This window comes from Zootermopsis nevadensis, unplaced genomic scaffold (assembly GCF_977971745.1).
Source record: "Zootermopsis nevadensis isolate Lab colony 2312 unplaced genomic scaffold, Znev_1.0 Znev_ptg000003l, whole genome shotgun sequence".
NCBI lineage: Eukaryota > Metazoa > Arthropoda > Insecta > Blattodea > Termopsidae > Zootermopsis > Zootermopsis nevadensis.
In genome coordinates this window covers 15,849,668-15,873,499 of record NW_028259135.1, presented here as the reverse complement: position 1 = coordinate 15,873,499, position 23,832 = coordinate 15,849,668, and the positions used below count along the sequence as shown (strand labels likewise).

The 23,832-nt window shown below is 37.7% G+C and overlaps 1 protein-coding gene across 7 annotated transcripts in view; it reads left to right on the top strand.

Annotated features, from left to right (window-relative positions):
• Positions 1 to 22,051, top strand: part of LOC147875005 (uncharacterized) — a 45,083-nt gene extending 23,032 nt beyond the window's left edge. Inside the window, exons 1-10 of one of the 7 annotated variants that reach the window (XM_087342665.1) lie at positions 12,958 to 13,005; positions 13,255 to 13,329; positions 13,692 to 13,842; positions 15,661 to 15,852; positions 16,746 to 17,228; positions 17,643 to 17,885; positions 18,295 to 18,411; positions 18,816 to 18,954; positions 19,914 to 20,011; positions 20,965 to 22,051. In XM_087342665.1, the coding sequence (XP_087198791.1) occupies positions 12,973 to 13,005; positions 13,255 to 13,329; positions 13,692 to 13,842; positions 15,661 to 15,852; positions 16,746 to 17,228; positions 17,643 to 17,885; positions 18,295 to 18,411; positions 18,816 to 18,954; positions 19,914 to 20,011; positions 20,965 to 21,122 (1,689 nt within the window). In that variant the 5' untranslated portion in view covers positions 12,958 to 12,972 and the 3' untranslated portion in view covers positions 21,123 to 22,051. Of the gene's footprint in view, positions 1 to 2,219; positions 2,451 to 10,465; positions 10,484 to 12,883; positions 13,006 to 13,167; positions 13,330 to 13,691; positions 13,843 to 15,660; positions 15,853 to 16,745; positions 17,229 to 17,642; positions 17,886 to 18,294; positions 18,412 to 18,815; positions 18,955 to 19,913; positions 20,103 to 20,964 lie in introns of those variants that run through there. The other 6 variants (XR_015533604.1, XM_087342663.1, XM_087342668.1 and 3 more) reach the window with 6 other exon arrangements.
• Positions 22,052 to 23,832: the final 1,781 nt, after the last annotated feature.

Sequence of the window (23,832 nt, the reverse complement as noted above, 5' to 3'; positions counted from 1 at the left end):
CCTCTCCTCTTCCCTTCTTTTCTATTTCTCTTTGTTTTCACGTTTTAAGGTATTTCGTTTACCGTACATTCTTTCTAGCACGCGACTCGTTTGTCGCTCGATTCACTTAACTGGCGCTCCAGAAAAACTGTAGCCTGCATGGAATCGAACCGGAGTTACTGTGAATAATAATGGTAGAAGTTCACATACGTTTCAGAGGTCCTTGCTGCCTCCATCATCAGGGCGATGCCTCTGAGACGTCGGTAAACTGCCGGACCACGGCGCCACAACCCTGATGACTGCAATCTAAGAGTCTGTAACTACCATCAGTTACTTCTGATGATGCGAGTAGCAGAAAGATTAGTTAAAAATTGTGACATCCATTTAAAAGTTCTCGTCGTATATTCTCACAGTTACAGAAAGCAAGTCTTCCTACGAGCAGATATTTGATCTTTAATGTGACATGGGCAGTCTTTTGTGGTCTTGTGAACAAGTTTCACGCTGTTAGCCAACAGTGAAACGCAATTTTCATCACCGCATTTCATACAGCAGAACTGATTTCCTCTTCTTTACATAAGTACCAAATCGAAAAGTAGTTTTACTTACTTCATGCGGTTTATTACCACCAGTTCCGTTTTAAAACAACAGTAACATTGCGTCTCACTGTTCTATCGCAATTTATTTTACGACTAAGAATAATGTAAGCCATCTTACGATTTCTTCGAGTAATGTTTTTAATATTAACTCATAACGGAGATGTCGATGTCCGTCCGCATGTTACATATCCGGAACTGTAGGAAGAATTTCGGAGAAATCTTCGTAAAAACTTTAACGAAGTGTTTTGTCCTTCGCATTGCAGTCAGATTTGAGTATTGATCACTGCTGTTTGACATTAAATACTTATTCAAACAGATTGTTTGGATGGAGATGAACATAAAATCGAGGCATCTGCGTATACACGATAACAAAAAGCAATTTGGAAGCTACATTAAGTGCCCTACGTATAGCAAATTGTACAGATCTTGGCCTTTCGTTAACATTCACAATATCGAAAAATGTTTCGTTGGACATCATTCAGTTTAGACGCCAGTACCAAATTTAATCAAATTTCATCTTGTAATTTTGGTGGTGGAACGTGGAATGGACATGCAGACACGACCTCCCCATAATACTTCGAGCACAAAATGCTAATAATATTTGTCATGGAGCTATTGATAAAGTGACATTTAGTTGAAGGAAAAGTTGTCCTTGCTTTGTGGGTTTAAGGGTTTGGAGGTAAGGCTCTACGCGTTCTTAATCCCATAGAAGCATGTGAGTTTAGTTAATTTTTCTCACGTATTCTCTGGATGGAGGCGACCCCAGAGTCGTTTTGAACTTGGTGGAGAATAGAGATTCCGGAAATAAAAATTCAGCCGGTTTTCGCTGGGTCTGGTAACTAATTATTTGCGTAATGTTTAGTGAAATGCATGGGTCACAAGGCAATGAAGTTATTGTGTTCCTTGTACATTTAATCTGTTGCCTGCGAAAGCTTTTGCGTCTGTATTCATGTCTCAACAGTTACACTTAAGTTCTCTTCCGATGTATTATAACACACGCCACATCCTAGTTACAAAATACTGTTAAGAAGTATTCTGATGAGAGAAAAGATGAAGACTTTATGTGCTGTGATGTGTTTTGTGAAGAAATTTAGTTACAACAGAGAGGGGGTTATGTGCAAGGCAGAAGGAATAAGTTATCTTACAGTTTACTTGTTTCTTAAGTAATGTATTTTAGTTCATGGTATGTGGCGAATGAAATAACTTCCCGAGATTTGTTCTCGCAATGCTAAACCTGGCGGGGGGGATCCACCCCTCATGGGAAACCTGTACTTTTACTGTTCACCACACCGCGTAATGTTTTTATTCTGCCGGACTGGCGATGAACTTTAGTCGTGAACAAACTAGACCCATGAAAGGAAATTCTACCGGTATAAGTGAAGTGCGTTTCATCAGGTTGTTCGTGCGAAAGAATCTTCTTTCACAACCAGTGGCGTTTTTTGTTTTAATTTTTATACAATTAATTGAGAAACTGCATGCAAACAAGCGTATCTATTATTTATTTGAAATGCGTTATAGAAGGATTTGATAATTTTTGTAATAAACTGTGTGGTGTACGTGATAATCAGCGTTCGTCTGTAGTGATTTACTACGCTTGAAATATTTGACTCGCCGTTACGTTTGGACGTTTTTAGTTGTCGTTTGTGCACGGTACATCAAATGGTGATCCGAAATTACGATATGGGTGGCGGTGAATCATTAGAAACAGCAACTGACATTGGAGAAACAGATATTATTGAGGTTGTCCGGAGCGATGCCCCGAGAAGTTCGCGTCACAATCCAAGTGAACCAAGTGGTACAGTGCGTCAGGGAAGGTTCCAGTACCTCGGAGATCGTCCGTTCGAACTCACCGACAATCTCAAGGGTTATAACAAAGTAAGTGAACTTCTAGTCATGTAAGATTTGAGGTTTTCTCTGCGGTGAGTATGAAGATTTCTGTCTTCTGGGTTGTTGCGCTGTGTAGTCTGGTCGATGTTAACCAACGTTTCAAAGGTCATGCTGACTCCTTCATCAGGGCGATTCTGATGACGGAGGCAGTATGACCTCTGAAACGGTGGTTAACATCGACCAGACTACACAGCGCAACAACCCAGAAGACAGAAATCTTCATACTCATCGCCCTGATGATGGAGGCAGTATGACCTCTGAAACGTTGGTAAACATCGACCAGACTACACAGCGCAACAACCCAGAAGACAGAAATCTTCATACTCTGATGACGGAGGCAGTATGACCTCTGAAACGTTGGTTAACATCGACCAGACTACACAGCGCAACAACCCAGAAGACAGAAATCTTCATACTCATCGCCCTGATGATGGAGGCAGTATGACCTCTGAAACGTTGGTAAACATCGACCAGACTACACAGCGCAACAACCCAGAAGACAGAAATCTTCAACTTCTAGTCAGTTTTCACAAACTCATAGGTGAACTTTACATCCAGCGCCTGAAGTATCTCACCACTACAGAAAACGTAAATAAATGAGAAAATGGGTGGAAAAATTGAGCGAAAGTAACATTTAGGGCAGTGGTATTCAACCTTTTTCGTTCGCGTACCGCCAGATATAATTTCTCTTCAACTTTGTACCTCCAAAGTTGTTGGTGTATAATTCAAGTTATACATAGTATATAATCTACATCTAAAATAAATTAAATAAATTACATTAGTGATTATTCAGTGTTTATCATAAAATAATATATATTTTTTAAATTTCACGTATCCTCTAAGATGTCTTCGCGTACCCCCGGGGGTACGCGTACCCCAGGTTGAAAACCATTGATTTAGGGGATTCACCGTTACTATAAAAGCCGACCATGCCGGTTGGAAATGAGGGTTTAAATGATACACAAGGCCAGGAAGCGGTACTTAGGCGTTACCAAGGCGATTGTCTACTGCAACCACAGAGTAATTTAAAAAAAAAGTGTATTAATTTTGCTAAACACTTGTTTAAGTTACGGATACTGCATTGGTGCAGTGCAAGAAGGAGTCATGTTCGTGTAGAAGTACGGTACAACATAAGGAATTACGTAACAAAACTTTATTTGTTGAACGTAAAATTTTAATCTTATTGGTCACATTCTCGTCCATGCTTGTATTAATTCCTTTACGATATTCGCGGTGGATGTGGTGGCGAAATGAAAATGTTCTGTAAATGTAGCGAATGGAACCTCGGTTTTCCGGTTAGTAGTCAGTCACTTTGGTGACTGACTTACATTGACATGACTTTACATTTCTTCTTCGCTTGCTACGGATTAGGTCCTCTGGTCCATTTTGATTCGGAATAAAATTTGAAACCAAGTTACGAATCTTCCAGAAGTTTTGTCAGAGTCCCTGTAAGGCGGATCAACCTTCACATAAACAACACGTTCATTGATAAAGTTTGATGTAACTGTCATTTCCTGATTCCTTTCTGCATGAATCAACGCCTAGCGCTACAAAGTTTTCCAGATACGAGTAACGCTCCTGCCGGGAGCCTGGAAATTACAGTTGCGTTCAACTTTATCAGTGAACGCAATGTAGAAGACGCGGAGATGCGCAATAACCTGAAACTGATTCGAAACTGAGGTCACGGTGTCATAATGACTGCAGTAATGTGTCGTGATAGTTTAAGAAACTTAATTTTAATCGGAGAGCTGTAAAATTGGGATAAATTTCATATGACAGGTTTACAGGCTGAGCATCGAATCCGTGTCCTCTGAAGCATTTGATCACAGCGCCAGGGTTTTTCACGATTTCAGAGCTCTTACGCTTATTTTGAGGACAACATAACCTAGACCTACAAGACACGGGCATAGTAGCAAGATTTCACTGTTAAAATGAGTTTAAATGTTACCACAGATGTTGAGAAATTCATAGGATAGCCACTGGTGGACTGTTCTTTGTGTCCAATGATTTCGCGACATTTTCATGGCCGTACCTACAGCCTTCGTACGCCTTATAAACGGATGCTTTCATTATTCTTCGTGTAATATTTCCTAAGTATATTCTGTTGTAATCAAATATTTTACAGGATAAGAAACTGTGTAATTTTGAGGCCACGAATATTTTCTTGTAATTGGCTCTCTACAGTATAAAAAAAATATGCCACAATTTTCGGTTGCGCAAAAATTGTGTTAATACTGTAAACTTCAGGCATAGCGCTATAAACTCCTGCAGCTTAACAAAATAGTGACGTATTTGACATACTTCTTATGTTGTTCGTCTGTTTCTGATATGCTTTGAGTCTTATTTAATATTTTTAACGCAGTCCGGGATATGTTGAGTTAGTGTTAGCAAGTTTTCTCTGTTTTCGGTTTTTTGTATCAGTTTGCTCTTTAAATTTAACAAGTTTCTGCATTTTTATTTCCTTAAGCTTAGAGTATATTTTTAGACCGAATTTTCTGTCTATGCAACTTTTCCGTAGTTTTTAAGTCCTTTCTGTTTGTTAGTATTCTAGTTTGCAATTTTCAACTTCATTTTTTCTACCAGTCCCTTAAGCCACCAATGCGCTAATGCTCACCTTCTAGATTACCTTGACAATAAAGACGGCAGCGACACGCAGTATCGGGTACTGCAGCTTATTCTATGTAACTGTTCATGCGCGCTCCTTGAACCACAAGGAATCTTTCTACAAGTATCAGACGAGGGTCTTGGCATTGAGTTTTCTCATATTCCCACAAAATGCAATAATCTTCCACATCGTGGTGCATTAGTTAATCGTTTATTTAAATTATTACGTAACACTTTTACATTCAGTAACGTTATTTGCGTGTGTGCGTTAATGCGTTGGCGTAACCCCAGAGCAGCTCCTGGTCACATTCGGGTTTGGTCCAAGGAGTATCAAGGGTTCTTTCCTCGGCATACTGCTTTAGCGTGGTTTCAAGAATTCTTGGATTAATTTATTAATTTCTTCAGTCCTTTCGTTCAAAAATGATTTACGAAGTATTCCTTCATCGGAACTCTGTTCCTTGCTTTCACTTTCATAATCTAATAAATAAAATAGAAGCTTCATTCGGAGCGACACATTCCTCACTTAGCCTCCGGTTATGTAGAACTACCAGAACCTTTAGAGGAGTATCATGTCGTGGGTACGGCTAATTGAGGACATACAAACTTATTTATTTATAAGTTTAGCCTTTCTCCGATACGCACAATTTATGAGCGTCTCTGCGCCTTCGGGGGGGGGGGGGGACATTGATTTAAGAGAAGTGATACGATTTATCAGTCGGGATGGGAGTAAGAGGTGAAGACATGAAAATCCAGCAGAGATTGTGTGATCTGTACTGGATATGGAATGCAGTTCAGCCCAATAAACTGCATAACACAGGAGCAGTTGATGAAAATTATGAATAATTATTTTTAATTGGTCGATAAACTTCTTGTTCCTGGTGATTGCCAAGATAGAACCTAGCAATAATCCAAGACTGCCTCTTTCCAAATCCTTAACAACTCACGAATCATTATCGTATTTCAATCTCATTCCACTATATAAAAAGTTAATGGACATTCGGTAGTTGATTATCATATGAGTTGTTTCTCTACGATACGCTATTTAAATTTCATGTAATATTGGTTACTAGTTAGTGACAGGTTGAATGATGGGACCTGGTATTTTAATAATGAACCTCCTTGTTAACTGTAGATCAAATCTATCTACTTCTGAATTCGTATGTTAATTAATTTGAAGTATTTCATGAATCTGTGTGATTAGTATAATGTATTGTCCTTGGTATGCGTTGTGGGTCCTGAAGGAGAGAGACGGCCCACTGGCAGAGAATAATAACAGCTTAGCATGGGGTAACTTCTGTGTAGAGTGCCGGAAGAAGAGAACAGTGGCGAACCTTTCACTCGTTCCACCCACCGGCAGGGTCACGGCATTCCTGCGTGTCGTCTTGAATACTTGACCCCTGTGACCCGGAATTATGATGTCCACCCTCCTGTCACGACTGTGGAGTGTGTTCTGAGTTTGTAAAGAACGCTGGGCAAGGACCTGTTCAAGAAAAATGTTGAATGTATACTCTAATTCAGTGGTATTCAATCGGGGGTACGTGAAATTTAAAAAAAAAATACATATATTATTTTATGATAAACACTGAATAATCAGTAATGTAATTTATTTAATTTATTTTAGATGTAGATTATATATTACGTATAACTTGAATTATACACCAACAACTTTGGGGGGTACAAAGTTGAAAAGAAATTATATCTGGGGGTACGCGAAGACATTTTAGGGGGTACGTGAAATTAAAAAAAAAATACATATATTATTTTATGATAGACACTGAATAATCAGTAATGTAATTTATTTAATTTATTTTAGATGTAGATTATATACTACGTATAATTTGAATTATACACCAACAACTTTGGGGGTACAAAGTTGAAAGAGAAATTATATCTGGGGGTACGCGAACAAAAAAAGGTTGAATACCACTGCTCTAAAGCGTTCACGGCGACTGACATTAATAAAATCTTCCAGTGCGATCAGCTGTGTTAATTCGATACAAATCGACTTTTCAGGTCCAGCTCAGTCCCCATCATCATGATTTCATGTGATCCTGATGATGGATACGGAGCTGGGTTTTATTTATGGTAACCCTGAAGTCAGACAGTCATTCAGACGTCTGTTAATTAGGTATAAACAATTAATTAGTCAGTCGATTATTTTTCATTTAGCTACGTAAACAATTGGGTTGTCAGTCAGTACTGAAAGTAGATTTCAAGAGTAAGTCAGTGTTTGAAAATATCGATTTCAACAATTGATAAGTGAGTATTGAGATTTGTGATTTAAGCAAGTACTTTATACACTGTTAGTAATCCCATAGTCTATAATATGTGCTAATAGTAAGCTACAATTTGAGACCTGGCCACCCTTTGCAATATTTTTGTTAGGGTTAGAAATCATAAATTTTGCTCCAGCGTTTAATCGAACTTTTAAGATAGGCTTGTATCCAAATAACACAAACAGAGTTATTTAAAATTTGAGATATGAAAGAAAAATAAATATATCTTAAAAATGAAGACCGCAACAAATTTAATTGCCGTGAAAATAAATTGACGCCAACTACACTGTTCTGTGCCGACTGGTGACGCAACAAGAGATGAAGACCGGTCTGTAGTGGATCAGCTAACACGCAGTAAATCAGAAGACCAATTAATTAATTCTCAAGACTTAAGACCGCAATGCACATCTTGTACTTGAGCAACATAATTCTCACGGACGTCGCATTCTCTTCGGGTGGAAACTGGAACACACGTACTCTGGTCCTTGACCCGGAGGACGATGTGGTCAGCAACCGACGCCGCGCCCCACTGACACTTTTACTTTTCTCCCTCGCGGTGGGTGGATCCGGGAGCCTTTGTTTAAGGGCGGGATCACGTGGGTTTCAACACTATAATTTAGACTGTATTCGGGCTATCAGAAAGCAATCCGGCTGCACTAAAATAATACATGCCACGTGATGTGTAACGTTTAAAGTACGTGGTGCGATGTATGCCTATGCCTGAAACACAGACTACTGCGTTGTTGTGATTAGTACACTTGGAACTCCCGAAAATGACTGACGGTCTTCTGGTAGTCTGGTAGAAGTTTACAGACGTTTCAGGGGTGTTTGTTGTCTCCATCATCGCCCTAAAGGGTCAGCAAGTACCTCTGAAACGTCGGTAAACTTCTACCAGACTACACTGCGCAACAGCCGTCTTCATACTCGCCGCCGTGAGAACTTCAGATCCTACTACGAACTCCTTAGTTTTAATCGCAGGCCTGATATTCTAACACATGTCATGCTTTTACTCAGTCTCCCCACGCGAATGCTCTAATTATATCTTAGAATATACCACTTCTTCCTTCCAAATCCTTATATACTCTCCGCGGGTTCTCGTTAACACGGCATGAAGTTTCGGGTTCCGTAAAATGCGAGTGATTTCTTGACTAGCTGAGCGACGGTTAGTTTCTCAAGATGGACTCTATTTCGTGCAGTTAGTTAGCTATTTTACATTCGTTGTTATCTTCTTATATCATTGAACGGCATATAAGGTCTGCAGTTACAACAGATTCGTTAAATAACCCATGACTCTGTCTAATGTTGACCGGGTGACCGTATATTATGTGTTTTTTCTAAAGTTTTCTTCGTCTGTGCAGGTAAATGCAGCTTTGGTAGGTTTGCCTTAAAGTACGCCGAGACCTCTTCCATGTTGGTCACAATAAAACGTGTCATAGGACGCTATATACCGCATGCAGTTCACAGACCGTCCGTCAGTCGGAACAGGTTCCCTTGCCATTAATGCTCCTAGACTTGAATCCAAGACGTGCCCGGTTAAAATCTCGGTCGAGCAGCCGTTCAGCGTTGTAAATCCATCAAACGGATATTCCACTGCTACTTGCTTCCATATCTTACCTACTCACTCAGCGTTAATAATCGTTAAACCTTACGTAATTCTAACAGGAATAAACGCAGAGACTAAGTCTATGCCAGTGTCTTATCACGGGAACATTCACAGATGTGGAAGAGCTCAGATATTAGAAAACGACGATAAAATATCGAAATTTCATTCGCGAGAAAATTAAGAGAACATTTCAGGGAATGCTGCCATTAAGTTCTGAATGTTTTGTCTTCCATCTCCAATCCAAGAATATTAAGATGAAAATGTACAATTTTACGTATTGTTTTGTGTGGTTCTAAATCTTGGTCTATGTCCGTAAGAGAAAGAACAAAGTTTGAAAGTGTTTGAGAATAGGATTTTGAGAGACATACGAGTTAGGAAATAAGTTTGCTGGAGAAATTGGCATTTTGAGGAGAATCATAATTTGAACTGTTCACCAGATATTATTACGTGATAGGTTGACGGGGCATGTAGCACGTATAGGAGAGGTGATAATTCTATTAAAAAAATCTGACCCGAAAGCATGATAGAAAGAAACTACTTGAGAGACCTAGGCATAGATATTGGGATAACATGAAAGTGCTCTTATTACGGACCAGTGGCTGGCTTTTGTGAACACAGCAATGAACCGTCGGACTCCATAAAAGACAGGGAGTTTCTTTGTCAGCTGAGAGAATATTAGATTCTCACGGAAGATTCTGCTACCGGGAGCTAGTTCAGACTGTGCCAATGAAGAACAGAGGAATAAAATAATCTATGTTCCTTTTCTTGTTTTGTGGGGATTCCTTGTTTTGTTTTGTGGGCATTCTTGATGCAGGGCATTTCTGAGAAATATGAGTAGCCTATTTTGATTCATTGTAATATTGTAATTACAATTCGATCAGACTTCAGAGGTCTAATTCTTCTTTTGTTTCTGTCTGTTAGGTAAGTCGCAATGTGGAAATGCTAATATTTCGTCGATCCTATAATGATTTTCTTTTCCTTATTCACGATATGACATGAAGTTCTTTTTTGGATTGCACTTTTTTCACGATTTTTGATTGTTTATGACGCTGGATGTGAAAGAAAGCACACAACTAATGATGACTCGATCGTTATTAAAAACAAGAGAATGTGTGATCGCTTTCTCCGATTATTTCGCGAAAAAATCCGTTATGTACGTATATCTCGCTCCGACAACTGGTCAGGTCTACCGAATAAACAGAAATGCGTTGTGTGAAGCATTTAACAATTTTCATTATTCATAGCTTCATAAAGTAACGCATGCCTGAGGCATCGGTTTTCGTAAAAGTTAACTACAGTTTGCTTTGCTATCGTAGCCTGTTAATTTAAAGAAGGCAGTTTATTTTCAGAATATATAGCAGTATGATAATTGTTATTCCTTCCTCCAGGTGATGTATGAGTGAATACCGTACATCATATCCACATACCAGTCTTATTTTATTATACCTTAAAGCAAGAATCGGATAGAAAGTGAGTTTATGAAGCATAAATCTTGAAGTGGTTCACTAAATCATCGAAGCGGATAACAAAGCGTGATGGTAAGACTCATAAACTGTTTTTCTACATAGACCCCCATGGAGACTGAGTCAGCATGCTGCGAGATATACACAACGTCACATTTAAAACGCAACACTGATAGCTCTCTAAAGCCGAAGATCGTCTAAATGACATTTAAGAATTCGGTCCGCACCGCAGAGTAAACACAACTCTTCACCATTACAAAGATTAATTTGTTAATTCTGTGCTCGGAAATGATTAGTTTTTCAGCGATAATCATGCGAAACCCATAAATACAAAATGAAGAGTTACTGATAGTTGATGCAGATGGGACATATAGTTACCACTGAACTTCAAAGGGTTCATAAACATGTACCCCTTCACGCTTAGAACGATCAAACCAAGGGCAATCCCAGGCGGCAGACTTCTACGACACAGGTATTCAAAAGTTGGTCCCACGGTATGACAAATGTCTCAATTCCGGTGGCGAATATGTTGAAAAATAGCTGGACACTTGCTGTATCTGTTGCAATAAATATTTCCATGAAATTGTGTTTTGTTTCTGTAAACGGCCCCAGGGAAACTTACTTTGTGGACGAGCCTCGTATATATCCTGAATTGAATATTCAGTCGATTTTATTTAACCAAACTAAAACTTAACTCATAGAACAGAGTTCTTCTGAGGACCTATTATTCATCTCTACAGTGCGTGTTTCAAGACCTTTTCTTTTCCTGAGTCTATAAGTCTATAGGCATAGCAACATTTGGTGAAGTTCACAAATTATGATGCTTCTACATGGGATTTGACATTTTCATGGCGGAGCGAGTTCAGATTGTGGTCTTCTGCGTTGACTTCAACGCAGAAATACGAGGCAGCATGTTCCTCGGAAACGAAACGAAATATGGCGAAACAACAACCCAGAACACAACGCGAGACTCCTCATCATTTAGTTTTCTCCATCTCGCTGTTATGCCCAAATATTCTCGTCATGACTTAGATCTCACACACCTTCAATCTCTGTTTTCACTCAGGGTACGCGAACAAATTTCACACCAACACAAAATAAAAGATAAAAATTATAGGTTAGTACACGGCGCTGTTATTTATTTCCACTTAAATGGGACTCCGTCAATACTTCGTTGCTGTGTGAATAATACCTTACAGTCCCTCTTGATATAAAATTGTATACAGACCCTCTCCTTATTATGCATTTATTTTGTAACGTTTTGCAAACAACATAAATATTGTATTATCTTTATCTCCACATACGTGAGCTCTGTGACTTAAGCCACTCTTGCGAAGAGCACGAGACCTATGCCTAACCTTTGCTTTTGTATAACCGTCACAAGAAAAAATACTTTCACGTCGTGTTATTAGTGGGCGGATGCTGCCTGCCCTTTATAGCAATCGAATTCCACTTCAAGAGGCGTGATTCAGATTCAACCCAATTACTGAGACTTCTTCGTGGTTTGTTCTTCTTTTGTTCATGAGAACGTCTTCTATGGATAAACTTAATAAATTTATATGGGACGTGTTGTTCGAATGCCTATGTCATCTTGGAATTTCCACGTTGGACCCACTTCACGACAAGACGGTTAGTAACATCCTGTGGGCTGTGTAGGGCCTGTACAAGGCCCTTTTATTAGAATCTGCTTTTAATTCAGTTATTAGAAGTAAATGGGGCTTGGAGTATACACGAATTTGAATCACAGAACAGTCTTGATGTCGTTGCAAAATACAAATAGGATTGAAAAATAAAAGAGACTGATATGGGAAATAGTGAATAAAACATTCTGGTTCAAATATCTGCAGGCAAGAGGCCACTTAGATGACCCACTGGTAGGTGGGATAAAAATAAATGGTTCTTAATGGAACTGTTTGTGACAGTGTGGACTAGATTCAAATGGCTCAGGATGGGTCCAGTAGTTGGCTCTTGTGAACACTGTAATAAATAATCGAGTTGCAAAAAAGGAGAAGAATTTCTGAACTAACCCACTAACCAACAACGCTGAAATGTTTTCCACCTTGCAATGAAGTGATGATTAGGTTGCCTTCCTGAAAAGAGAACAGGTGCTAACGGCGATGCGCCAAGCGGGATGCTACTGTTTAACCCATGTTCAAGCTTTTTTTTTCATTTTTTATTTCACGTCTTTCTTCTGTCTCTCATTTGTTCGTCATTTCTTTTTCCTTCCCTAATGTTTACGTTCTTTCTTTATTCCGTTATTTTTGGAAACGGCAAAACAGGGAACTACAGAACCGGAACAATTACGTCACTGACGTTGATTGGTAAGAGTTAGGTGTTATTTTCAAGTACTCTTGTGCAAGTGTTAACTGTTGGTGGGCCTCTGCGTGGCCTTGTCGCTTTGATCTCGTGCTCAATACACCCCCCCCCCCCCTTTCCATTCTCGAAGCTTGTCACAGGGCACAATTTGATTTTCCTGCCTAATCTTGGCATAAACATCATGCTCACATTCGTAACTTCTACACTCTGTAAAACCAACATGATGGATGCTTAAATCGTGAATAGGAATGATGATGGTAGCATTACCCATGATCCTCTGTGTAAGCGCATCAGCATTGTTACACATATTGTCGGGATCAAACAAACATACTTTTGTATCTGCGCTAATTTTACTCTGATTAAGATCTTTGATAAATTATGTTGAACTTTTTTATATTTACAGTTAAGGTTTTCACGGTGGAGAGTCTGAAGATTGCTGTCTTCTGGGTTGTTGTGCTGTCGGTAAACTTCTGCCAGACTACATGGCACAACCCAGAAGAAAGCAATCTTCATTTTTAATTTGTTCAAAGCAAATTCAAAGTAAAGAACACCAGACATTACCAGAAGATAATAAGACTATGAGAGAAGTGACACTGTGTACATTGGTAAGGAAACCAGAATTAAAGCGAAATTGTCAAAGTTGTTTAGAAGTTACAATGTGAAAGTAGCACACAAAACATCAAACACTGCTCCATGGCAGTTTAAAAATTACCTCTAGTACGCAGGAAATGCCCCACCTAATTCCAGAAGACAAACTTGTGATTGTATAACCAAATAATCTCATTCTGAGTTACATTCTTATTTCTGAAGCATGGAATGCCTTTTTCTAGACCAATATGGATCCTCTATTAATATCTTAAAAAGAATTTGATTTAAACAGACCACTCCAAAGTATGTTAATGAAATAGCAATAAATATTTTTGAAGGAGAACAGTCTAACATTTGTATGTAAATGTTTTGTTCACAGGGTTCCTCCACTGATGCCATTTACAGGACAAGTGGTGATTCATCAGACTGGTGGCAGGATAAGAAGCGAGGATGGCACACTCTCAGGTGGTTGCTTGTGCTACTAGCACTGCTGCTTGTGGTTGGTCTCATAATATATTTCCTCATGATTGGTGAGTGCTTGTACAGGAATATTGATTATCAAAATTGACACCGAAGATTTCTGTCTTCTGGGTTATTGTAATGTGTACTCTGGTAGACTTCCACCAACGTCTCAGAGGTCATACTGCCTCCGTCATCAGGGCGATGAGTATGAAGATTTCCGTCTTCTGGGTTGTTGCGCTGTGTAGTCTGGTCGATGTTAACCAACGTTTCGGAGGTCATACTGCCTCTGTCATCAGGGCGATGAGTATGAAGAGTTCTGTCTTCTGGGTTGTTTTGCTGTGTAGTCTGGTCGATGTTTACCAACGTTTCAGAGGTCATACTACCTCCATCATCAGGGCGATGAGTATGAAGATTTCTGTCTTCTGGGTTGTTGCGCTGTGTAGTCTGGTCGATGTTAACCAACGTTTCAAAGGTCATACTGCCTCCATCATCAGGGCGATGAGTATGAAGATTTCTGTCTTCTGGGTTGTTTTGCTGTGTAGTCTGGTCGATGTTTACCAACGTTTCAGAGGTCATACTGCCTCCGTCATCAGAGTATGAAGATTTCTGTCTTCTGGGTTGTTGCGCTGTGTAGTCTGGTCGATGTTAACCAACGTTTCGGAGGTCATACTGCCTCCGTCATCAGGGCGATGAGTATGAAGATTTCTGTCTTCTGGGTTGTTGCGCTGTGTAGTCTGGTCGATGTTAACCAACGTTTCGGAGGTCATACTGCCTCCGTCATCAGGGCGATGAATATGCCAACCCAGAAGACAGAAATCTTCATACTCACCGCTCTGCGAAAACCTCAAATCTTACAAAATTGACATCATTAACACCAGCCCTACTGATTACCTACAAGCACTCTTTAACTTTGTGAAAGTTATATACTAGGATTCAGACATTATGGTAGGTGATGATGTTCTGTACTGTGAGAGACAATCTTTCACCTGAATGTGGCTGTCCTCAGTCTGACACCACGTACATCAGAAGTATGTTCATGTGACTTGGCTTTATTTTTTACAGAAAATTATATTGAAATGTGAAAACTGAGAGAGAAAGCAGATAGTATGAACACCAAAGACTGTATGATACTGATTAGTTTAACTATCACCATGTTGTATTCCTTATTACCACTGTTTTCTTGGATTCTAGAATAATAACTGTCAGAGTTGATACCATAGTTAGACTTGGGTTACAGTATGACTCAGTAGAGACACACTGCCGTAATGTAATTCGTATCATTTTCATATAATTTGGTTATAATATTCTCATGTCCACAAAGGATATACGTAGGGCAGTCAGAAAGTTCCTGGAATTGTGGTATAGCATTGTAATGGTAGGACATATGGCAACGCTAACCTAATCACCTTCAAAGTAGGACCCTTGCGCACACACACACTTGCTCCATCAATCCTGCCATTGTTCGAAGCACTGGCAGGAGGCTTCGTTTGGAATCTTCCGGAGTTCGGCCGTCGCATTCGACACCTCGCTGGTTGTGCAGCAGTTCCTCGCCGAGAAAATCATTCTCGCTCTGAGTAACTTCTGGCTGTTCCCTACTCTGAAAATGGGTGTCAAGGGGATGCGTTTCGCAACCATGGAGGACATCAAATCGAATGCATCACAAACATACTGAGGTGACATAAAGAAGAGAGAATGCTAAACCAACTTTCAATGTTTTGGTTTCTTCAGTTACCGTACTCAGACAACAGTTATACTTTGGGTTAGTTGTGAAAGGGTTAACACAGACTAACATGTTGGGAAATTTGAATTCCTGTGTTCACTCTCCTGATGTGGGATGCTGCACTTAGTGTTCTAAAAACTCTTAACAGTGCAATTTTGAGTTTCAGATATGAAAACGATGACACCAATACTAACCAAATCACAAGAAGGTCAGCAGTTAATACATCAGTTTGAAAGAGTTGTAACAGAACCACCTAATAATGATGTGGTTGCATTAGATGGAGATGTTATATTAGACCTTGGTGGCATCACATACCATGATGGACAGTATCACGTCACTAATCAACCAACTCCAACAGGTACTATGCCATGTGGAAGCTATCAGAGTACCTTGGAAGTGTAATATTTCTGGTTTTAAAAAAATGCTTGAACCACTTGGTATTCCATTTAAATTGTCAGATAAAAATCTGTACTGACATCAAACAAGTTTATAGTTTACTAATCGTAATGAAAATATATTTTTCTTGCCATTTCTTTGTCAGTTGTTTCACCATCACATTTATATCTTAACTTGCAGTGAAATTGTATACAAACAAAATGCATTTTTGCTAAACAAAAGTTTCAATGATTGGCCAAGTCACCAACCAAAAAATATTTTTAGATGAACCTCTCAAAATATTTAACCAAATTTAGTGATGGCATATAATGAAAAATGTACTATGTTTTTTGTTGTAAGTTTATGGTCAAGCATACGAAAATTACTATTCGGATACTATCTGATAGTAATGGTATCATTCAGTATAAAGTAGCCCTAACAGCATCTCTGTGAGTTCACATCCATAGGATATTATTTGCTGTGTGTCAGTCAGTTGTCTTATATCTATATTGTTGTATTAAATGGCTACAAAAATGCAGTGACTGAATCTAAAAGGGTTCTTCCAGAAAAAAATAATAATATATCTTTTGATATGGAACTCAACAGGACATTCCAAATCAGGTTTCTTCCTGTCTGCAACTCTCCAGATAACACGCTATAGATGTATACATTTTAGCAGTTCTGAAATACAAAATTTTCATGGCGTCATGCTGAGAATTCTACAGGACCTATAGGAGATCATCACATGTATACTACACAACATATGACATAACACTATTCACTCTTTGAAAACCTTATGGCTCTCACATTGAGAATATCACGAATGTGTCATTTTATTGGCCATACTCTACAAATGAGCATTACTTTATATTTCAGTTGCAGACACAGCAAAACCAATCAACACTTCACACCAAGACTTCATAGAGATTGTACCAGCCCCTGATCTCGGTATATCAACTCAAAGTGATACATCTGACACGTACAAAGAATTACTCACACTGGGAACAAACACACCTCACTCCAATGGAATTTCTACCACAAGAAACCCATCTGACATTTCAGTTCAACAAACAAAGGATTTCTTATCTACATTTGATGATGGATTATTCTTTCCTTCTTCTAAACTGTATAATAAACCTGCAGTTCAACAAAATAAACAAACAAACAATGACACTGAATTTGCTGCTGCACTTCCTTTAGTAAGGAAAGGCAATAGAATCAACAACAAGATCACTGAAAATGAAAGCAGCAAGAATCGAGTTACTGCCTCTGCTCGGAGCCCAGTTTACCCCACATTACCATCAAGTACTTCAGTTCTACACAACGTTTCAGAGATTCTGCATCACAATGAATCAGAAAGTATGTAAAAGCATAAACTATTGATATGCATGGATATGTGTGGACTGTCTGGTATCACAGCACCTCACAATAACAGACAATTTATATATACACACACAAGAAGGGAGATAAAAAGTAAATAAAATTTCACAATTGTGAGTGTAGTTTCAACACTTTCGATGTCTAATAATATTTGGTGATAGATATAAAGTTCAAAGTTTTTCATGATGTAGTTTTCTCTGGTCTCCCCTTACTAACGTATTGATTCCTGTTAGATATGATTAAACAGTAGAACTTGTCCTGCGTACATTATGATTTTTGCATTCTTCTGACTAGAACATACTGGTTGAAATTTCTGTTTAAGTAGTCGCAGTATTAAAGTCCTAAATCGATATGTAATTTCCATGATTGTGAATTATATGTACTGTCTACCAGGTCTATGTTTTTCACCTCACCTGACCATGTGTCGTGGGACACTGCCCTATGACCTCACAACGCTACCACTTGTGCCAGGAATCAGTAAGCTAGCAGACCTAGACGCTGCTCTACCATACTTTGAACTGATTGTCGAGTCTGGTTGCAGTGCTAGAGCTCGGCAGTTTGTGTGTTCAATTTTAGAACCAGAATGTCGGCCAGAGGGAGAGACACTACCACCGCCATGCCATAAAGCCTGTAAAGGTAAGCCACTGAAGTAATATACAGCACTTCATGACTCGCTTCTGAATGAATTCATTTTTGGTAATATCTGAGTTATACTGAACATCCCATAACTGTGGGCCAGATTTTTATATAAAGTTATTCTATACTGAAAATTGAATAGGATATCTAAATAACCAAGCCCTTTAGACTCCAAATGTACAAAAGCTTCTCTGTTCAGTTTTAAGCACAGAATAATGATATAACAGTTTGATGTACAGTAATGATACACTGTGTATTGTACAGTAGATACATTCTTTGAAATGGTGACATAGGCATATACCAAAAAGTTATAAATGACAAACAAAAAAATAGTGTCATAATTTTTCAGCACATAAAGATGTGCTTAATAAGGATTACTGTATTCTTTGGACTGGTTTTTTTTTTACAGCTGTTTCTGAGGAGTGTGGAGACTTTATCTTGGCAACTCTTGACCTGTCACAAATTTTTCAGTGTGAACTGTATCCAGATACTGATGACCCAACAAAATGTGTCAACTGGGCAAGAGGTATTTGACTCCTACACTGATTACTAGATTTACAGACGGTATCAGACTTAATTATTATAGTTACAGATAAAACTATTGATACATTAGTATACAACAATAAAATAAATTATAAAGTAATATTCAAATGTTTTACTTTGCAATGTATTGTACATTTTCTGACATAATTAAGCTAAATCATATAATCACTTCATGCAAGAAATATAAACATCTTGTTAATATGGTAATGGACCTTTGGGTTTCATATAAGGAGAGGAATTTCTTGACTAGCTGAGCAGCTATTATCTTCCCAAGAAGGACTTTGCTCCATGGACTTAGTTGTAAGAACGTTAATTTAATTTTAATGTGCAACACAAGTTAGCCGGAACACTGATACCAGTTTAGTAAACATCAGATATTTGTTTTAGGAGACACATGTATGGCAAATGAATTCCGCTGTCCAGACGGTACTTGTATCCCAACTCGTTGGAAGTGTGATGGTGTTAATGACTGTTCATATGCTGCAGATGAGACCAACTGCACACAGTGCAGGAATGAAGAGTTCAGGTGCTAAGTTATTTAATTATGCTGTTTTGACAATAGAGGTTGTAAAATACTAAAATAGAAGGAGATACAATCATTAATGGTAAGTAGGTAAGGCTTTGTGAGGGTGCCATGGCCTGTTTTGAGCTACTGTCCCAGAATTCACATGGGAAGATTGACAAAAACCACAAAAGACCAAAAATCATAAAAAACCTCACTCAGGATAACTGGCAACCTGGTTAAGATATGAATCAGGAACCTCCCAGATGCAAGTCTATGTAGTTGCTGCTGCATCACTTTGTTCAGTGTGAATGAATAAGTAGATGACTGAATAAATGGACCAATGAGGAGTTCTGTGTGAATGAGACCAGGTACTGTACAAAAGTTTCAGTTTATATGAGATGTGCTTGACTTTTGCTAAATACAACATGTCAGAGGTTCCCTTTTCCACAGTTTCTTTCCTATAATCTTCCTCTTTAATGTAATGTCCATGTAAATATGTTGGATTAAATGTCAATTTAGATCAATGTGTTATAAATGTAAGAAGGCAGACAAGATAAAATGTAGGATAATCATAAACTGAAAAAAGTGGACAGAAAGTAAAGTAGTGAAAAACATATTGAAGGATAAATTGCAATAAAAAAAAGCAGGAATAGTTTACCATCTAGTGAGGGACATACTTTGAAATTGAAAAATGCGTAAGATGAAAATATACCTATTTAAAACCTACTATAAGTTTGCAAGTGTAAATATATTGCAGACTGTTATCAAAGAACTTATTACTTGAATAGATTCCATCTGTGTTAAAATTGAGTTTTGTACTATCATCATGTGTGTACTTGTAGACACACTTAATCTGTAGGAATAATTTTAACATGTTCTTATATGGATATGAAATACAGGCCAGCATGAATTTGATAGTTTTCTATGATGCTTGGCCTCATTGCTCATTGTAATCTTTGTACATGGTACTTCTTTTTCAGATGTGATGGAGATAAATGTATTTCACTCAGCTGGCAATGTGATGGCCAGCAGGATTGTTCAGACGGCTCTGATGAAGTTAATTGTCACCCACAAGAAGGTATGTTCATTACCAGGACATCAAATTAAGAAGACTAGGAAATGAAGTCTGGAAACTACATGTTCTGATCATGTAATGTTTTTCATGTAAGGTAAAACATGATGAATGAAAATAGTGTGTAACTTGAATAACTGAAACAAATGTAATAATGAGTCTTACACTAGAGAAATAACCAAATATATTATATGAAAATTCATGAAACTCAAACATTCAACACGTTTATAATATATTATATGTAACAAACCAGTTTAATTTACAGTTACAAGTCAAATATCAGGAAACGACAAAAATAATGTAGGTTCTTGATGAAATTAAATAGTTGTATAATTTCAGGATATGCTTGTGGATAAGCAGATGAAAAAGCTTTATTGTACAACATGCTTTCAAAACATAAAAACACTAAAAATTAATATATTATTACTATTATTATTAATGTTTTGGTATGGCTGTTACACATTGCCTTTTAATCTGAGGGAGTAACACTAATTATGAATAAACCAAGTGGGGACTGGAGGATTTATAACAAGGAAAAGTATGTTTTATACAATTCACCCAGAATTTTGATGGTAGTGAAACCAGAGAGTTGGGCAGGTTATGTTGGTCATATAGGAGAGGCAAGAAATCCATACTCTACTTTCATGTGGAGACTTCCTGGAAAGCAGTAATTTCGAAGACCAAGCACTTTGGCGGATTACACTGTGAAGGATCTGTGGGAAATGTGTTGTGAGGATGGGAAGTAGACGGAACTAGCTTACGATTACGTCATATGTGAGGCAACGGTATTACTGATGTTCCATTATCAGATCCAGTTGCCAGATGGCTAGTTAGTTGTAATTAAACCAAACTGAACGAGATAATGTATTCCAAGTAACTACAGAATACTTAAACATTGATTATTTAATTTAGTATGTAACACAATGACTATAAAATCTGTACATATTCTTCCAATGTAGGTCATCATCATCTGACAGGAATGCCTCACACATCACCATGTCCAGTAGGAGAACTTCGGTGCCTGGATGGCAGATGCATTACCCTTCAACAGTTGTGTGATGGCAAAAAAGACTGTTCTGATGGTGCTGATGAGGTTAACTGTAGCAGCAATGTCTGAATGTGTCATGTGATACTTGCCTTTAATAAGTGCAGTTACGTACTAACCTCTTGAAAAAAATTCTAATACAAGGAACACTTAAAGTTTACTTAGTATCACTGTCATATATTATGAAAGGTTTGAGACAGGAATTTCTTCAGGGTTCTGAAGTCATGTGACAGGTGAGACCAAGTTTTAAAAAAAAAAGATATTAGAAGTAATAAGATGGGTACATATCAGTTACAAATACAACTATACTAAACACCTATGTATCAGAATTCTTTACATTTTATCTCTCTAACATTGTGAACTGTGAACTAGGACTGTTCTATATACTAGCCCTTGAAGTAAACCTGCACATTCTACTGATAATAAGGGAAATGTTGGAAAAGAATACTCCACGAAAATAGAGAGTTTTTAATAAACAACTTCCATTATGCTCTGAGCTTTTCAACATACATTTCCATTTATAACCTGTCACTTATAAAGATAACTATATAAGATTATTCATTCTCTAGGGCTTTTCTATTGCATAAGACATATGTTGAAATTCGATTAACATAATTATGAATGCATGCACTCTATTTACAGTCCTGTGTTAAACACAGTTTCATTAAGCAAACATGAAGTGTGTGTTTATGCACTACTAAAAATCCTGCATAATATATTCCAAAGTAGAATACTCTGCGATAATAAATGGCAGGAACGAGCTGTATGATTTTACTGTCGTCTACTCATATGAATACAGTAACCAATCTGCATACTTAAATATCTGCTAGAAAAATGACCACATTAACACATGATGGATACATAATTATGCAATTACACATAAAACATATCTTTTTCTCGATAAATTATATAATGAACAATGGCAAGTATAAAATGTTAAAGGTAAATCTGTACATTGCACATATCAATGTAATATAAAGCTGTGAAGAAACAAAATGTTATACATTGTTTCATTTCATTTTATAAAGCTGGGGTATAAGTGTGCTTGGAAAGATTAGAAGTCTGTATTGAGCAGATGTTCATCACTGGTAATCTTTATCGCAATAAACACCACATGTAAATATCTGGGAACATGTTCAAAACGGCCAGTAGTCCAGTTACCAAGCAAAGGTACTTATTTTCATATAAAACAACTTATAAGTTATATTATAAATACCAATATATTTTCCTGGGGAATGTAATACAGCCTCATATGATATCTGTATGGGAAATATTTAGTTATTTAATGTAATACATGTTGCTCACCAGAAGTATACATTTGTAGAGACTGACTGTGTCACAGAAAAATACAAATAGGACAGGAGAGTTTTACAGGTTTAAATTGGTTGTATTTCAGCATTTTATGTGACCAGATAATGGTTTTAAAATCGTATTTCTGCTGCTTCTATTCTTCTACTGTCTTTATCACCCTCTGCCTCACTACCATATTTTATAACTGACATGACCTATAAGTTGTGCATGTTCTTTAATTCTGATTTTTTGTGGGTATTTTTTTATAATTATTCATTGTCTTTGGGGCCCCTTAATGTGATAAGTGTATATGAATTTGTGGTCTTGTTTTGTACTCTGATATTTTATGTGAAAAGTATGTCAAAGATTCACTTGATGTACATAAAATTTAAGGTTTCATGGTCATGTTCATATACATTTTGGGAAAGATCAAGACTGATTTCCAGATAAATTTATTTTTTGTAAATCTAGAAACACATGTGAATAAAATATTCAGAAAAAACCTATAGTTTTCACCCTTTCAGTATTAAGTTCAAAAATTTAGGAACTGACCATATTCTATTGCATATGTGCATGAAAAAAATTATTTCCATGTTGGATAACCACAAGGAGCTAGTTACAGAGTCAAGAGGAATTTATGTTTACAGATGTTCTGAACACTGAAGATACTTGAAGCATAAGTGATTGTGTTTCTTAGTGACATGTCTTATCCAAAGCATGCAAAAGTTTAATTCAATGTGCTCTGCTACAAAGCAATGCTTATATGGCAAAACTGCGTGTGTTTATAGTTTATATAGGCATAAAGGAAAAATGCAGATGCTCTTCAGAACAGAATATTTTATTCATAGTTCATTTAACAACACGTTTTCAGTAGCTCAGACTATATAGCATCAAATGAGAGGATGACAGTGAATTGGAAAGTATGTGGAAGGACATGGTCATGGCCTAATTTAAGGAGCTGCAAGAACTAAGGAACCCAGCCAGGATAGTTGGTCTCCGGGCCGATATCTGAACCGGGACTTCCCGAATACGAAGCAGGAGTGTTAACCACTTGGCCACGACGTTCGGTTTCAGTACTGAAGGAGAAGAGTACAGTTATGTAGAGTGAAAAGGAATAATAGCTATCTCCCTGTGAGTAAAGCAGCCAGAATGTGAAGCTGATCATTGACCTCCACTACTTACACTCAAGAATGTATGGAGGTATACCTCCATTCCCTCTATATACCTTCAAGCTGTGGTGTAGGGAACAAGGGGGGGGGGTACTTTACTTTTATTTAAATGAATAAAAGGAAACAAAATCATCTCTGTAGTGTGAAATCTTCATAGAATTCACATGTTGTAACGTATAACATTGTTGTAAATATCTGCTCTCTTGATTAGCTTTGCCAGTAATAAATGAGCATTAAAATCAGTGGGGGGAGGGGTCTAAAATTGCAGAGAATAAATATTGAAATCGTGTATTCCAAATTGGAGCACACATCTCCACACCAAT